The sequence below is a fragment of the Pygocentrus nattereri genome, chromosome 3, assembly GCF_015220715.1.
Source record: "Pygocentrus nattereri isolate fPygNat1 chromosome 3, fPygNat1.pri, whole genome shotgun sequence".
Classification (NCBI taxonomy): domain Eukaryota; kingdom Metazoa; phylum Chordata; class Actinopteri; order Characiformes; family Serrasalmidae; genus Pygocentrus; species Pygocentrus nattereri.
Genome location: NC_051213.1, coordinates 15,099,716 through 15,118,504, shown reverse-complemented (window position 1 = coordinate 15,118,504; position 18,789 = coordinate 15,099,716). Strand labels below are relative to the sequence as shown.

The following is an 18,789-nucleotide window of genomic DNA, read 5'->3' as shown; positions in this document are numbered from 1 at the left end:
CCTTAGTGTGCTGTGAGGCTTTCATATCAGTGGTCAAGCACTCAACCATTCCAGAACACCATGCTCTGAATAAAATGCAACCTCTGGAGGACTTCATCAACAGTAAACAGCTCAGAGATATCAAATTCAGCCCACTTCTTCTATAAAATGTAGCAAAAAATGAAATTGCAGGAATAGTCAAGTGATGTTGATCACGAATTGATTGTGGTGTTCTTGAACTGTCGATATGAAAACTCCAAGCAATTGTCCTCACAAAGAGAAAACAACACATTGGTGTTATGTAATAGTGTTGCTGCACACTCATGTCATTGCATGCAGTAATGCGTTACAGCTTTGTTGCATCCTCTAGGCTATGAGAAATGCAAATAAAATTCCTCTCAGTTGCTGCAGGCAGATGAAGCAATATGTAGGACTGATGTTCCCAGAACACTTTGATCTCAGTTTCAGAACATTTCCATCAGCCTGATGCGTGAAATGTTCCTCTTCTGTCCTGTATGCTTTAGATAAAGAGGTCTAAAGGAAGAATAAGCAAAATCCTAATTTAAATACTATATATTTATATTGTACAACGGTGGTCATATATGTGATAAACTATAATGCGGTAACATTTTTTCAATTGTAAGGCATGCCTCAGCACTTTAACAGTAATCAGTGATGAACACGTTGATGTTAATTAGATAAGATGGCCTATCGATATCAGGCTGATATCAGCAGAAAATCTGGATTGGATTTTGGAAGAAAAAAAGATTGAATTCAATCCTATCCTGTAACAGATCTATCCTGAAATAGCACACTTACACTCTGTAATGTGATGTTATTAGCTGTCTATTGCTTCCTGTGGGGTGATTTACTTTTAGATCTGAATCTTAAATGTAGTGCTGCAATTAAAATAGCTCATTTTAAGTCTTAGTTGTTTTTCTAGAAAAAATATATTGTATTGGTGTTGGCTGAAGTTTTCAGTATCATCATCAGAAAAGAATTAGAAAGGTACTATACATTATGATATGTATAGAACTTTCAATGAATATAAGACATATTAAAACTCCAAAGATTGAACACTGATTAATTTTACATAGACAAACCAGATATGGCAATTATTTTATGATAATATTTAACATTATGTAAAAGATGGTTCTATCCAAATCCACCTAGTTGGTAGTTGAATATAACATTAGAACTCCTGTCTAATTTCTTAGTCTTATGCGAACGTTTGAACATCCCTGGTCAAATGATATTTTTTGTTGATTTTCTAAGAGAAAAAATAGCAAATCCCCTACATATATAAATATGGTTTTGCCCATTTTTATTTACAATTTGTATTTATTTACCATTTTTTACCAATTGAGGAAGAAATAAAACACAAAATATACCATAACTTTTTCACATTTTATTTTTATTTTTTTTCCAATATAATTAGGAATGGCAAATAAATATTAGTTGAGCAGTAGAATATGCAGAAGTCTGTTCTCTGTAAATGTGCATTTATTTTCGCTTAGAACTTAAATCAACAAATATTTGCCCAGGAGTGCCCAAACTTTTACACGTGACTGTATTGGTGTCATAGTGGTGTTCCTATCTGAAGCCCAATCTCCTGTGTGTGGAGTGGTAGTGTTATTTATGATCTATCCGTTATCTATCTGTCTATCTGTTATCCATTTAAGTGATTACAAAAGAATGAAACTGCCCACCTCTAGTCGCTAAAAGTAGATTAATGTGTGTATAAGCTAAATTGCTCAATTATGGGGTGAAATTATTGACTGTCATTCCGATGTTTAAACAAAGGCACCCCTAATAATATGCAGTGGCAGGGTTTGTCCTTTCATTTTGACTGGCATATAGGTAGATAAATGACATTAGAGAGAGACCTATTGTACTATAATGGATCAGAGGCTGTCAAGCATTAATGATTCAAATATAATCACATTGCATAAGAATGTCTTTATCATGTATACTGAATGAGTCTTTAATCCTTTACACATTGTTCTCTCACTGGTGAATCTCACTGTTTTACTGTAGCTCCAGATTCACACACATCACGCACATGAGGCGTGATGCTCTATATGCGCTATCCTTCCTTATGATGGCTCATTGACTCACTCTACCTCTCCAGCCACCGGTTCTTAAAACTGTTCATACATTTAATTCTGTACATGTACTTGTTTATGTGTTCTGCCGGCCAAATTTCACTTAAAATCCATTTTCAAATGATGATTTGAAGCTGTTGCTGTTTGCTGTTTCAACACAGGGTCTCTTTGGCTTCTGGACTGGGTGAATTGTTGTTGGTCTTTTGCTGCAGTATTTGTTTCTCCCATAACATTACGTATTTTGGTTCAGTCCTGCTGCAGTCATGTTTTTCATTTCAGTTTCAGGTCAACATGACATGTCTGTCCACTGAATGTCTAGGAGGAAATAAAAATGTCAGTTTATTCCTCTGTAGATATTTGTGGACTCGGTTTTATAAAAGAACTCTATTTGTTTCATCCATCCTTTAATTAACACAGTAACTGATTAACTAATTAGGACCAAACTCTTATTTATAGTTACAGCCTTTCTCTCATAGGTCTTTGGTATCTTCATTGAACATTTTATGAGTTGTATATCCCTATAGAACCCCTATAAAGAGCCATTGACTGCACATTTTATTGAATTTTAGCCAGTCTTTTTAGAATATAAAAGCATAAAAGATTTTTAAATCACACAGTACTGTACTCTGTTTATGTTGTGCTTTGTATGCACCAACAGGGAAACACTTGTGTATTTTTATTTTATGCCATAGTGCCCTTGTATTGTGTGCGTGTTCAGCTGTCGTGACTGAGGAGAATAGAGCATGCTCTGAAAAGAGACCAGACCGCTTTGTCTGTCTGTTGTGCTATTTCTTCTCTCAGCCTTCTTTAACAGACAAGAAGCCATCTGCCTAAGGACAAAAAGTGCAAGTCCTGCTCTCTTTCTCTCCATATACACATACAAACACACACTCACACACATACACACACACACACACACACACACACCTTCTCACACATATACACTCATACAAAAATGACACATGTAGCTTTTATAAAAATGAACTTTACAAGGTCAGGATCATTTTATTGACAGCCCTGTAAGAAACTGTATGAAAACAAACACAGAGGGTCTACAAAATGTGTCTCATTTTTTCCTATTTTAAGTTTTGAATTCAAAGCTGAATTATTTTTTTCGAAATTATTTAGAACATTTTTGAAAATTGTTCTATATAGCTCCAAAAAGGATTCTTTTATTTTTACAAGCTTGACGAAATAGAGGGTTACTGAAGAATCCTTGAGCCATCTTTTTAAGTGTTTAGAAAGGTTTCTGTCATTAATGAAATATATAATTGTGTGAATTATTTTACAAGTCACACTCCCTGACTCTGTCACCTTTAGCAGGCTAAAATCTGCCAGAAGGGGCACTGTAAACGCACTCTATGTAAGCAGTCAAATGCAAAGCAGTCAGATGCTGCAGTGCTGAGCATGTCAACATTCACTCAATCAGACCAACAATATTTCAGATATTTCAGACAGGCTAAAGAAAGCCACAGTCAACCAGCTAAGCCAAGCATCTTCACTGACATGCAACACCTAGACACACCTGTGACAGAAACACAGCATTATTTCTACAATCCAGATGGTGTAAAGACAAATTACACAAAATGTTAACAGGATCAGAAACTTTGCAATAATTCAATTGATTTAATCTGTGTTCTGAAATTGTTAATCCCCACTCAACTTTTCTTTCCCTTTAATACACACCTTTCTTTGTAATGATCTTTCTATTTATGACTCACATTGGTTAGAATGTGTCATACAGTTCCTACGAAACGTCCCTGCTTATCTACATGGCCTGCAGTGCTGCTCTGCCAATGTAGATCTCTGTTGGGCTCACTGTAGGTGGCATCACCTGTTCTGCCCTGAGGCTGCAACCCAGCAGTGCAAGACTGAAAAGGTCACCAGCAATAAAACCACACAGCCAGTTTAACCTCACCACCCTACTCACCACCCTACTCAGCTCTGCTATGCCAAAAATCCACTGCTCTTCAGCTTTGGAATTATGTTCTTAACCATTTAATGCTGAGGAAAAAGCAGCTATTGCTGCCTGTTAATCTACTCTTTTGCTTTAATAACATGATTTCAAGAGCACATGTCATTTTGTCTGTGTCAAAAGCTACCATTCTGAGCAAGAGTGCACATGCATAGGGACATACTTCACACTTGAGTGTACTGGTTTAGGTGAGAGGTTTAAAAGAAAATGAGCCATTGTTCTCATGTTGTCATTTCATGGAGATTTCAAAGTGCTACGTAAAGCTTCAGCCAAAATTAGAAACCTGTTCTTCATTATTGGCCAGTCTACTAGGTTATATTAGCCTATTTCCTTAAATACAGCCCCTCTTGTGCACTGTTAGTTGTGCTGTTAGTAAATGGCAGTAAATTGAGGCCACATTGCCCTTTATAACTGTGCAGGATGTTTTAACAGAGGTTCAAACACTGCTTCTGACCTTGGCAACTGCCCCCTGCAGTGAAGTCAAGCCATAGTGTAAGATGGGTTGGGGTTTTAAGCACCAGGGGATTACATTGTGAGGTGAGATTATGGTTGTAATCTGATGGGTCATTTGGATTGGGGATGCTGTAGAGGGAGAGAATTGCTCAAAACTCTAAGATAAAGATTTTTGATAAACATGCCTTTGTTTACACAATGATCAATTGGCTGTTGTATTGGAATAAATTGTACTTTGTGCTGTGAAAAAACTTCAAGAAAGCAAAAAATAGCTATGTTTGAGGGAACTGGACTGGAAATGCTCTAACGGACACGTGCTTCCTCCTGTTCAGGAAGTCTGGAGTCTTGATCCTGGCTTTGAGAGCTACTCAGCTGTACAGAAAGGCACTGACAACCCCTCCTCTTCTCCTTTCTCCTCTCTTACATTTTACATTTGTGGTCTGCACAGTATTTTTAAAACAGGCACAAACATTGTCCTCATCTTGGGGGCAAAGGAGTGTTCATATTCATCTGAACTTTTATAGCCTATATTGAATTTTTGAGTTTGTTGTAGTCTGCCACTGCATTAACTGTTTGAGATGTGGTGTTTTTAGACATAATACTTGATTATTGCTTTTTTATGAGACTGTGTTGCTAATATTAATGTTATCTTACATAGCTAACATTCTGGCTGGTCTTATGGTATGTTCCTTTTACTTACCGCTAACAACAACTGATTAAAGGCATTATAACTTTTACTACAATTAACTAGGCTAATGTGTCTGTTTTCTAGCTATGCTAATTCTCAAAGCTCTCATGGATACCATACCTAAAGGGATATGTCACCTTGCCATGAGAAATCCGTCCACATTTTGGGTTAAAAGTGATAAATTAGCATGAACCACTGTCCTACACAGTATTCTCTTTCTGTTCCTTTGCCCTTCATTGGCAGTGTTGAATGAGTGCCGTTGTGTAAGGCACACTCCAGCCCTCAGGCAGCTTCTTCCCATTAACCCCTCCTTGCCACCCCCTCCCCTCCCCACAAACTGCCAGAGTGGGCAGTTCACCCTTCTTAGTCTAGCCCCCACAGCCGGTCAGTGGAGAAGCAGCACAGCCACAGCAGCCGTCTCCCTGCTGAGCAGCCACCTCATTTCTCACCTTTTCCTCTCCTCCCCAGAGGAGATGCAGACTCTTCGGGACCCTGGAGGCCTCCCAGTACCCACAGGGAGTGAGCTGGCTCCTCTTAGAGCCAAGCGACAGGATCGAAAGCGGCATGAGCTGCTCGCCCTAGCTTTAGGAGTGAGGCTGGGGGCTAAGGGCACATTGCTCTGGAAGCCACTAAAGCTTTTGGCTTGTCCACAGATATCCACATCTCCAGCAGGCAGACGCACAGCACTGAAGGACGGGCCTGAGAAACTCTGCAACTACGAAAAGGTCCATAACTTTAAGGTGAGTGCTGAGCAAGCTTGTGTTGCTTCATAATGTTACTTTGAATAAGTACTGTATATGCTAGCAGAGCATACTATGCTTTACTGTATGTCTGTATATCCGTCAGTAAACTATAATGTAGTGTTAGATGCAAATCATTGACAAAGCTTGTAATCAATTAACAGCAGTATTGATGAGTAGGTATTGATCACTGCACTCAGTAGCTCCCACGCTAACAGCACCTCTTTGGTGGATCTGTATGGCAGTATGGATTTATGTATCTACCCATTTTCTGTTGTTAAAGACTCCAGCTCACAGCGAGAAAGAAAAGGGACTACTAAATAATCCCTGTCATTTGCGGTCATTTCAAATCATAAGAATTTAACTACCCAGACATGCCACTTATAAGCCTTGTCTTTTCATATTGTGCTGCTCTCCAATGAGAAGGGCAGACGTGGATTATCACACACCCTACACTGACACTCCCTTGTACATTTCTCACACTGTTGCTCATTTCACAATAATGAAGAAGAGCATCATTACTGTCATCATCACAGGACTGGCTTTCTTAGAACATCACCGCAGCATGAACCAAGAATTGGATGTTTTTGCTCTGCGTGTTTCTTTTCCTCCTGGTCTGCATTGTGTCTTAGCTTGAGGGCATGTTTGAGAACATTTTTTTACATGTGACTTTCCTCTGCATTGGCAACAGATGCTAGGGTTGTTTCAGATTACAGAATTCAAGTGGCATGTTGAAAAATCAGGCCTGTGCCACAGCAGGGGGTTCACCCTGGCCTCCCCCTGTTATCCCCCCTGCTGGGAACACTGCTGTAATTTTTGTTTACTGACTGAATTGCTCAAAGTGGATGCCAGTGGCCTACTGTCCACTGAGATTCTTCTTGTTTGTTACTGATTACAGTTTGCCATCTGATTCAAACAGTATTTGTCTTTGAAATATAAACATATATAATATAAACATAATATAAACAGATGGAACATGGAAGAGTTTTAGTTTGTTAATGTTTATTTGCTGATTCATTTAGCTAAATGTATTGGCTTTTTTTCTTATTTTACATTTCTTAATCATTTGAACACTACAGCTGCCCTTTACATTAAATGTGTAATGAATGAATCAATAGAAATTCTCTGAATTTTCTTGGAATAAAAGCTCTTCACATGAACTTTTTTTGCCTTCTCCTGTGAAGTTTCTATTTTTAATTTTTTTGTGTTTATTTTTTATTGGACAGCATCAGTATGTTATTATTATTGTGTATAAGCCTGGATAGCTCCAAGCTATAGGGATGGATGCAATGTGTTACCAGTTTCATTTCAGTCTTTTTTGGTTTGTGTCATTTTATTTCCTAGTTCTTTGTATGTGCCACTGAAGAATCTCTGCAGAGTCATTATCAATCAGAACTGTTTTAGTGAGGATTAGATTATAGAACCTGTGTATCTGTTATGTGACTCATGGTCTGTGCTTTCTGTTGTGCAGGTACACACCTTCAGAGGACCACACTGGTGTGAATACTGTGCCAACTTCATGTGGGGTCTCATTGCCCAGGGAGTACGTTGCTCAGGTAAGCCACTGCATTGTGTGGAAGTTCATCTCTTAAAGGACCATCCATCAAAAGTTTTTTTAGGACAGTGGTCCTCAGGGACCACCAAACAGTCTACATTCCAGTTCACAACACAAGAATAGAGCAAAAATATGGACTGTCTGTGGGTCCCTGAAGACCAGTTTGAGAATCCCAAAGAGTGTTCTGTGTAGCACAGATGAACTCTACATTTGAGAAGCTATCACAGGATATTACTGCCTTAAAAAATAGTTCGTATTGAATTGCTTTATAAGAAAACTAGTTAAATCCGAATCATCCCATCAGATCGATCTCCCTGCTGCTATGGAAACTGAGTAAGTTTGGCTCTAGACCTGCACCCATTCACTTAATCCCAAGCTGAGGCTGTTAGGCCTGTACTAAGCAATTCAAAGCTGTAACTATGCTATTGCAATGTGGGTATATAGCATTCCTGACTGACACCTGGTTCAGACCAGTTCTACCTCCAGTTCACTGAGGAACTATTTATAGTGGCATGCACACTACACACAGATGAAAAGTGAGAGACACACCCATGTCACATGAGGACAGGCACAAACTGTATCAGTACAAAGTAAAAACTGTCTCTCTCAAATCTGTCTTTCGCACACACAGATCCTGTATGATTTCTTTTGATCCTTTACAGAGCTGGACTGTCTGCATGTATGTAAACAAAAAAAAATCCCAGACATTTCTGTCAAGTGCATATCTGTTTGTATGTTCTTCAAAAAAAATTTTTTCAACTGAAATTTGCATTTAAATTGACTAAATATCCACACTTTAAAAATAATGATGCTAGAAAAGGTTCTTTGTGTGATGTTCCCTAAAGAACAGTTCTATGGAAAAGCATTTTTGTAAATGACATATATGAGTGAGATACGTGAAACACTAACTAAAAAACATTCAGATAATGTAAAGGTTCTAAGAACCCTCAAATAGTTTTAGAACCTTTATCTTATAAAAGGTTCTTTGCTCTCACATATTTCATTTACAAACATGATACTTTATGGAACCACAGCAGTTCTTCTATAGCCTCACTCACTATATGGGACCTTTTTTAGTTTTGTAGAGTTTTGTGTCTTTCTTGTTGTCAATGATTTATCCATAAATGCTGTGTTGCTGATTTTCATCCTTTTTCTCTAGATCATGTTTCGGTTATTTGAAATCTATAGACTGTAAAATTGAAAGAGAAAATTTGGAGAGTTTGTGCAATAAATGCCTCCAAATTCCAAGATCATACTCTTAAACATGCAGTGGTTCATGTTAATAAGAGATTACTTGGGTTATTTGGTCTTAACAGACTGGGAAGCCATAAACCCTGTCCAGTCACAAGGCTTTATTTTGAGTTTTTCACACACGAATGGTTTTCAGCGATTTTAAACATAACTTGGGTCTTTATCCTCACACAAGAGCTACTCTTGTTGGTGCCTGGGCCCCAGGCAAGACTTGGTATCATCAGACATGCTAAGATGCAGAGCTGTTGTGAACGCAGCCCCAAACCAGAGCAGAGGGGCACAGAACACTTTTCTTTTCATTTTCTCTCAGACAGCATGTGTTTGTGAAGGCATACAGACAGATCAACAAACAAAGGTAAATATAGAGAGAAGGGCTGAAATGGTTAGCCAGTAAGGTCCATTAGTCGTCAGTGAAAATGATTATGCAGAAAGTTTTAACATATTATTTTCTTAAAGTGCTTTATATTGCTGTACAATGTTCATGTGATGCACATGGTTATTCAGACAGCTTAGAATGCGCTACACAAAATTGTGGGAGTGACATGGATTCTACTGTGAGAGGAAATAAAAATTTAATTAGTCAAGTGATCAGATATGAATCTATGCAGTTCATAAGTGATACGTTTTTAGTTAGTTCTTATTTACTTAGTTTTTATTTATGATCTTATGTACTTATTTATTGTCTTATGTATTTATTGTCAATGCATAGCGCAGCTGCAAGAGAATCGCGCACCAATGTAAGAAAATGTCACAAAAGACATTTTAAATCTTACTGACTTCTGACTTAACACTATCAGTGTAGCTGAAACCATGATGTCCCAAAATGCCTGACAAAGTTTCCTTTCTCACTGGTTATTGACGTTTCCATGTGTCTGGACAGAATTGTGCTGCGAGCTGTTATTTAAAGGATTTTCAACATATCATAATCTGGTTTAGTGATGATTGTGGAACTAATCATTAGTTGCACCCCTAATAGAAACAGAAATGAGCACTTCTGGTTCTAATATGCCAAAGTCATGTCTAGCCAGAGGGTATTTCACACAGAACACAGTCAGTAACACACCCACATACAGATAAAGATGAAAACACATTGGGTCACACCCACTCACACACATATACATGCGTACGCACAAAAGCATCTTGGTAAGCACTCATATCACTCACTGTCCCATGCCATCACTCTAATAAACACACTTGGTCATCCTTTCCCACACTCTCCTCTACCACCCAGTCTAGCTTAGGTAGTCATTCTGACTCACCTGTCTCCAACCCCCCCCCGCCAGTCAAAAAAAAAACCACACAAACACACACACATTATGCCCACATCCCCATTGTGATTCCCAGGACTGTCTGCTGGTCTGGAGACGTTAGGTTGATGGCCTCATGACCTTTTGACCTGTGACCCTTTGCAGACTGTGGGCTGAATGTGCATAAACAGTGCTCTAAGTTGGTGCCCAGCGACTGCCAGCCTGACCTGCGGCGCATCAAGAAGGTCTTCAGCTGTGACCTCACTACGCTGGTTAAAGCTCACAATACACCACGGCCCATGGTTCTGGACATGTGCATTCGAGAGATAGAGCAGAGAGGTAATGAGTTTTCCTCCACAACCGTCAGGCCCATTTCCTTCTTCACAAAAAAGGGTTAGATCAGGGTGTTGAACTGGGTTCTTTCTGGGCCACAGCTCTGCAGAGATAAGCATTTTTTCCCCTTCTAACACTCCTAATTTAACTCATGTACTTATGGAACTCATTAACTCCTTTAGTACATTAGCTGTGTATCTCACATTTGAAAAAATAAAAGCCCAGTAAATACTGTGTGTTTTGTTACTGTACAGTTTTGGTTTTAACATAGCCAACTAGTAAACAGATCTTGTAAACTCAATATATGTCTGAATCGGCTATGTCCTCGTTATATTTAATAATCATTAATGTTGTTTCCAAATACATAATAGGAGCATATTCCATGTCAAATAGTTATTTTTGTTTTAATAACATATGACATAGTAATATTTAGCTTCTGTTTACTTTATTTCAACACATCTCCTGCTTTTGTTTTCTTTTCACTTGCATTACTATAGTGCTGTTTAATGCATTATAGCAAAAATATTGTTCAAAAGTATTATGCTGAAGCATCATAAGATTATGGCTGTTGTAACATCATCAGTCATCACAAAGATTATCTGTTTTGTTTATTACTGAACTGCAGTAAATAGTTTTTCACACTGTCAGTGGCTTGTTCCCAGAGGTCCTGGCTAGTTATGTTACATATTGACTGCTGGCTTATACAGGAGTGAGACACTAGAGAAGTGTGGAAGCAGCCTTTTTATGCATTCTTCTTTCTTTTTCTTCTTTTTCTTTTTCTTTTTACATATTATAAAAACAAAATGTTGCAAGAAGAATCATCATTCAGAATCCCAAGCTTTAGCTTGTTTTCCCATCTGTTTTATCTTGTAGTTTCTCTGATTGAATGAAATATTAAACATGCAATATTATGCAATATGGTGTAACTATGTCCAATTTTTCTCAAACGTGACCTTATTTCTGGTTAGCGGCTAAGCTGTACTTTAATTCAGTTACATGGCTTTATTGTATGGAGTAAGTCTGTCCCATACATACGTATATATGATCTCTTTTTGTTGTGTTAAGGGCTGACGTCAGAGGGACTCTACAGAGTGTCAGGCTTCACAGAGCATATAGAAGATGTGAGGCTGGCCTTCGACAGAGGTGGCTGTGCAAAAAAAACCCTCAAATTTTACATCAGCATCTGATGCAACTACAATGAAACTACGCTTCCAGTATTTTCCAGATACTGCTGGAAATGTAGAATCAGAGCTGGATTGCAGCCAGATTTCCTGTGCATTTGAGCAAGGTTAATACACAGTACAGTCTGTGTATTCATTCTCAGTATGACAGGTGATTCTCCTCCACAGATGGTGAGAAGGCAGATATCAGTGCCAATGCTTATCCAGACATCAACACCATCACAGGAGCCATGAAACTCTACCTGCGTGATCTGCCCATTCCAGTCATCACTTATGACGTCTACTCCAAATTCATACAGGCAGCCAGTAAGAGCCATCAGACACCATCACCTTAACCTTGATTTCATTGACTATTCCATGTACATGATTATAACTGATGAGCTAAATACCGTGTGTTAGATGAGAAAATCATCCAAAATGTACAGCACTGGGAAACACTGATTTAATGGAATGGTTCACTGAAAAGGCAAATTTATAAAAAAAAATTCCCTTACCTCAAATGTTGTCAGGCAACAATGATGTTTAGTTTCTGAAGTTTTTTTAGTTTTGCACTGGAGATAAAATAAAAGAAGAATATATCACCAAAAATTATTTTCAACTACCATTCATTTTTAGCTACCTTATCCTTGTAGCTCCAGGGCAAAACAAAAGAAGTTCAGATGCTCTGACTTCAAATGTTTTAATTTTTTAATATTCAGAAACAAACACAACTTGTATGCAGTTTGTGTCTAAAGGAGTTCAGCAGAATTAGCAAAGCAGTGAACAAAAAGTCCCTGTGCAAATCATAAGTATAGCTATTGTACTCTTGTGCAGAAATAAATGACCCTGACGCCAGGCTAGAGGCAATCCATGACGGCCTTCTACAGCTTCCTCCGGCCCACTATGAAACTCTCCGCTACCTGATGACCCACCTGAAGAGGTGAGGCACACCTCAATTTTAGACTTGATTTTCTCAAGACATTACTTTCAACTTTACTTTCTTTAGTTTAATAAAATATTAACCATGTAAAAGTAGAATATTATGCAGTATGGTGTAGAGCCAAGATGCCCGATCCTGGTCCTGGAGATCCACCACCCTGCAGAGTTTAACTCTAAACACACTACTTCTGTCCAAAACTCCTCCAAACTGACTCATTACTCAAAGTTGCTGAATATAACATCATAAAATAGCACAGTTAAATTACTGTGCAGCAACATGTTATTAGATCATGAATAAATAAAAATTTTTAATATATAAAACAAATTAATATAATGAAATAATTGGCTGTCCAAATAGTCTAGATAAACTGTCCATAATGTGCTGTTCTTACTCTGTGCAGGATGTTAGCATGCTTCTGTTTAATCCTAAAGTTCTGATCCTTTACACTATTTTGGTCTGGTATAATGATCACATAGATATCTCAGGTCAGCCTCTTGTAAATGTTCATTTTGTAATTTAACATTGTATACTGGGAGTCCCTTTAATACCAATGATCAAGTAATTCGTCACAATAATTGTAATAAGATCAGAATTCTTTGCGTGCCTCTGTACTGTTGCTTCACCTTTGGATGTGTACGTGCTTGTCAGCTTTCTAAAAAGAAAACCTATAGCCTGGCCTTCTGGGCAATGGGCTTCACTGGTATGCTGTAACTTGTATAACTTCTTTTTGCACATTTACCGCTAAAACATTGTGCATTCTCTTTGCCTTTGCCATTAGGGTCACCATGTACGAAAAAGACAATCTAATGAATGCAGAGAATCTGGGAATCGTCTTTGGTCCAACTCTGATGCAGCCGCCAGACCAGAACACGCTGGCCAGCCTCAACGACATGAGGCACCAGAAACTCATCATACAGCTATTGATTGAGCATGAAGATATCCTGTTTTAAACACATCAACTGTAAAGATTTTTGTACTCAGTGGTCAGGGTGGCCATCCATCAAATCTGAAGACCCTGTTTTTGGTGGAGAATTGCATTAATACGGATGCATTACATTCTCAATTACACAGAATGTGTTGTAAACCGCCAATAACACTTGGTGGTCATGATGCTACGATGCTATCTTGATCAGTAGAAATGCTCTTACATTATTTTTTATATGTATTCTTATTTACTGTGATCCCATGCAGAGCAAATCATAAGATGAATAATGACAAAATCCTATTTTTTTTATTGTTTGTATGATATAGTAAAATTACAGTACTACTTCCCCAGAAGCCAAATAATGTAAATTACAGCCTGGCACATGACTGATGGGTCCATGTTCAGTGTGTTATACTGATGATTTCATAGTTCAATAAGATTTAAAAGTTGTTTGTTCTTTGTAAAAGGGTGGTATGTACAGAATATGTGCACATTTGATATGTGTTCTACAATGAGAAGACCTAATATGACGCACTTTTTTTTGCTTTTGCAAAGAGTGTAAATATTTTCATCCTTAATTTTTCTGCATTATGTGTTAATAACTATGAATATAAAGCCCAAAGTCCCTTTCATTTTTATTTTTTTGCCCGAAAAAGCAGAGGGAAATGCTCCGATAATGTTCAGTGTGGTTCCTTTGTGCTTGTATGTACTCCTGTAGCACACAACTTGTTCTTATCTTAAGGATGGTACCGATAAGGAGCATTTTGACCGTCTCTGACTGTGAGGATTGGGTGCTGGAAAAAAAATAATCACAGCTAGTTCTGTTGCCTTTGTCAATGTCTGTTGAAGTTGTTTATTTGATATGAGACCTTTCTACAAATTTGTTTCATGAAAAGTATTTTCTGTGAAGAATGTAATTATGATTGTAATTTATCAAATACTGATTTATTAAATTATGTAAACCGTTTTACTAATTTCAAAATTATATTTACTTTCTTAATTTGCCAAGAGTGTTCTTAAACAAACAGAATAGGGATTATAAAAATAAAAAGATACCATACTGTGTGAAATTCAGATACTACCCTTCATTCAATTTCTAATCAAAGCTGTATAGGATATGCTTTTCAAGATATTTTCAGGAGTTGTTTCTGAGGAGATTCCACACAATCCAATTGGAATGGGAAAGTCAAAAACAGGAGATTCTAGAGTTCATGAAGTAATAAAGAGAGGTAGAGAAAATGGAACTCCTAACAGCCATGCAAGAGCTGGCAGGCCACAAAAACTGTCACTACCAGACAAACAGTATGTAATGCTTTCATCATTGAGAGAGAGGAGAAAATCAAACTCCCATTTTGCTTCAAAAATAAAAATCTGCAGGTTTTATTGTCCATCCTTCCACTATGTGAAGACAGCACTGTAAGTCTGGAAGGATGTGTAGCTTTCAGGAAGCCATTACTGAGAAATGAAAATAGTCAAAAAGAAGAAAATCCAACAAAAAAGCTGCTAGTGTTCTCAGAGCAATGGACTGGCAACCCCAGAGTCCAGGCCTCAATGTCACTGAATATGTTTAGAAGTACTTTATTTGTGAGAAGTAGAAACTGCAACCAATTTCTAAGACTGAACTTTGGAGATGTGGAAAAATATCCCTGCAGATTTCTTTGAAAAACTAAAAGCAAGTCTCCTGAAAAGAATGGAAGCTGTAATAAAGGCAAAGGGTGAACACACTAAACACTGGAAAAAAATGTTCAGTCCTTGAGGCTTATGTGTAATTTTCTATAAAATATGTTTTTTCCTTGATGCTGAAAATTAATAAACCTTGTACTTAATGGCTGTTTTGCCAAGAAAATAAATGAGGGTGGTCCCTGACTTTTCGCACAGTACTGTACAATCTCAAAAGGTTTTTAGATTTTTAAACAACTGCACTCAAAAAAGACGGTGCTTCAAGATTTCTTTAGTAAGGAAATGGGAGTATATAGAACCATGAACACACAAAGAACCCCTTGCATGATTAAAGCATTTTTGCATTGATGGATAATGTGCAAGAATGTGCTACAGATGGTTCTAAATAGAACATTTTTGAAAATGGTTCTATGTAGCACCCAAAAGGGATTCTATTGTTACAAGCTTGACACTAACAAAAGAAGAAACTAAACAGAACAATTTGCAAAAAGGTTCTATGTAGAACCAATTTTAAAAAAACCTTTCATGAGGCACAGAACCCTTTAAACGTGCAAAGGGTTCTGTGAGTGTTCATGTTTCTATGTAGAACCATTTACTTTGCTAAAAAAACCCTTGAAGCACCATCTTTAGGAGTGCAGCTTGTTTTGATGACTGCCGGCAGCCTGGCAGTAAGGTAACAGATACTTGTCTACATTGATCATGATTCTTTCAGTTTACCTTGTCAATTAAATCATTTGAGTTAGCATTGCTGAATTCAGCCACACAGACAAGCGCAATGTCCCTGCTGCAGTGTGCTGGGCCCAGCTACCTGATTCAAATTGTTGGGGTGTGAAGCAGCTGACGTTGTTTTAATGTCAAACAGTTCAGCAGGTATGCCTGCAGGTGGCTTTTTTTGCCAGTTCACAGAGGACAGCAAGATAACATGAAACCAGTTTTCTGAGGGCAGTGTGAAGAGCTGCCAGAGGCTACGGACCAATGAAAGAGACAGTGGGAAACTCATCAGAGGTGTGTGGGCTGAAGGTATACAGTAAACTAAGTTTTCTTTGCTTGTCTAAACTCATTGTGTCACAGCTACAGCTCAGCGTTGTGTCATAAGGATTTCTCTTTGGGACACTGAAATGGTGGTCAAAGCCTGACACTTGACAACACTGCAAAGCTTTACCTACACTTAGAATCTTTGGTAAGTATTTTATGGAGAATAATCTTGTTTATTGCTTAATCTGATCTACGTTCCCTGCTTCTTTAGTATAGAAACTAATTGGAGTTTCTGTTGGTTCCTATAGATGCCCAATAAGTCACTAATGGTATTTCGTGTTTTCTGATGGGTTGATATCACATTGTAAAGGGTGCTAATGATTTAACAGATACTCTGGGACTGATTCCAGATTCATTTTATGGGTTTCTAAGGTGTCCTACAGGGCAGGGTTTAGCACGTTTTAGGCTAAATAAAGGTCAATACTGACCTGTTACAGGGTTTTAATCCTTATTATGTTTTATGTTAAAGTGAATTAGAGGCGAAAGATGGCAGAAAGATATCCCTGGTGGAAGTCCTTAACCGGCAAGACGAAAAACAACATCCTTAAAGAGACCATCGTTCCGCAAGAAGCAGAAAAAGAGGCCAAAGCTGCTGCCAAACAGAGCACAGAGAGCCAAAACTCCAACCTGCTCAGTAACGAGACTTACGATGACTCCCACCTCGAACCCGTGTTCAACGAGAACACCTGCAGGAGGAACCTGAGGGTTTCTCGGTCTGGCCGCTTTAAGGAGAAGAGGAGAGTTAGGGGGACTTTACCGGCCAACTGCAGCTTTTACGAGACCAACACCGCCGTGGCCAAGTAGCCCTGCTGGTGCTGAGAGAGCCGTGATGAAGATGGACTGGAGCGCAGCGCCAGACTGGCTGCAGCCCAGAGCCCAGCGGTACAGCTGAACTGCTGTTGAGCACACCGACCAAGTTCAGTTCAGAAGAAATATTAAAAGGTTTTTTTATTTCTGAATTTGGTACGCAGGTTTTGTTTGTTTGTCAGCTAATAAACTAGTTGATTTATGCAGAGGTTTAATGGCTTTTGCCCATATTCATAAGACACACTATTCTGTGTTTTACTTGTGAGGTTATGCTCTGAAGCATTTTGGTCAGTGAGGGTAAAGGTTTTAGATCAGAGACTATTGTACTGCTGCAAACATGGGGAGACTTGAGTGAACTGCATATATTACACACCTTTTCAAATTCAGTGGTTTAAAAATCCCCAATCATACCACGAACATGAAACTAGCTTAATTAGTTAGTCAGTAACAATTAATTAAATATATAATATATATTTATATTTATTATTTATTATCTAAATGGAATTTTACTACTTTTCAAAGTAATGATTTATATGCAGGTCACTTACAGTAGGGTCAATGTTTTTTGTCTGTGTCTGATTTAGATGTATGTAATGTTTTGTTGTGAGTTTGCTTAGTTTACATCCATAAGAACTGCACTTGTACATTGTAAGATATTCCTGTTAGTCCCTGGTTGTTTGTCTGTAAGGCCATGTAGCAGTGAATCTTTCATTTTCAGAATCTTTCATTTTCAGGAGTTCATCCCAACATTCATGTTAAAGTTCTCAATATCTTTGTAAAATAGTTGTTAAAGGCATTTGTTTTGGTTTTAGGACTACTCTGGTTATCAACGTTACGTTTTTGTATCCATGATAGCAAAGATTCCCAGCAGTCATCGTCTCATGCAGAATATTCAGACAACAAAGTTCATATAGTTTAGACTTTTCAGAGGCATGGCTGCTTACCATTACAGCAAGCACCCATATCCTTTAGCAGGAGTGTTGTGACAGGAAACTGTACTGTAAAGAGAGGTTGTGTAACATTGTCATATCAGATGGAATGTGATGAAGCATTAAGCCGAGAATAGCTTCATATGTTAAATGGAAGTGTTGTGTAGGCCTGTTAATCCAGATGCACAAGTAAGACATGCTGTCGTTTCATTTATTGTCCTGTTTGGGTGGGTGTGGACAGTGTTTTAAATAGGCTGATTAAGAAACAGAAACATTTAAACAAACTCTGTTTCTGGGCCTCATGCAGTCCAATATTAAAATGTATTTTGTCGCAGTCTAATTACAAAAGGGAAATATTGTCATTTTATTCATCTTTGTAGTTCACCACCTTTAACATCAACATGTGGTGAAGTTCATTAAACACATAAATCCAACAAACAAAAAGCTTCAGATTCATTATCTCTTTTTACCTGCATGCGATTTGTGTAGGTAAACCTGCTGGAGTGCTTATATTAGTGAAATTTGATAACACCCTTTTTGTACTTGAGGAAGACCTTACATGTTTTGCATAAAATGTAAATTGCAAAATGGAATAAAAATGACAAAACTGTCCTTTAAAATGTTTTTTGGCTTGTGTTTTTCTCAAAATTGTTGAGCATTCTGTTGCTTTTAAAAGGAACAGTCATTGAAGATGAGCATGTACTGAATGAAGAGCTCCTCCTGCTGGTGGTATCCTGGATTAGCACTCAATGATTCATCAAGCTACACTGCATACCCAAAGGTATCCAAACATCCCCTCTAATTGATGAATTCAGCTCCCCATTGCTGACACAGGTGTTCAGTTGGGCACACATAGCTTGCAGATCTCCTTACAAAAGCACTGTTAATAGAGCTGGATTAGAGGACTGTGAGCAGTCATGGGCTGAAGGGAAAGTTTGGGAACCAGCCTTGTGACCAGAAGGTTGCCGGATCGATTCCCCCGAGCTG

At 38.1% G+C, this 18,789-nt stretch overlaps 2 protein-coding genes across 2 annotated transcripts in view; both read left to right on the top strand.

The window, feature by feature from the left end:
* Positions 1–14,318, top strand: part of chn2 (chimerin 2) — a 40,590-nt gene extending 26,272 nt beyond the window's left edge. The window contains exons 7-13 of the mRNA XM_017721074.2: positions 5,854–5,940; positions 7,412–7,496; positions 10,159–10,332; positions 11,392–11,469; positions 11,676–11,813; positions 12,321–12,426; positions 13,205–14,318. Coding sequence (XP_017576563.1) covers positions 5,854–5,940; positions 7,412–7,496; positions 10,159–10,332; positions 11,392–11,469; positions 11,676–11,813; positions 12,321–12,426; positions 13,205–13,376 — 840 coding nt within the window. The 3' untranslated portion in view covers positions 13,377–14,318. The remainder of the gene's footprint in view (positions 1–5,853; positions 5,941–7,411; positions 7,497–10,158; positions 10,333–11,391; positions 11,470–11,675; positions 11,814–12,320; positions 12,427–13,204) is intronic.
* A 1,907-nt stretch (positions 14,319–16,225) lies between these two features.
* On the top strand, positions 16,226–18,426 carry LOC119263045 (proline-rich protein 15-like). The gene has a single exon (XM_037536782.1). It carries the CDS (start codon positions 16,553–16,555, stop codon positions 16,868–16,870), a length of 318 nt encoding a protein of 105 aa, XP_037392679.1. The 5' UTR covers positions 16,226–16,552; the 3' UTR covers positions 16,871–18,426.
* The last annotated feature ends 363 nt before the right edge of the window (positions 18,427–18,789 follow it).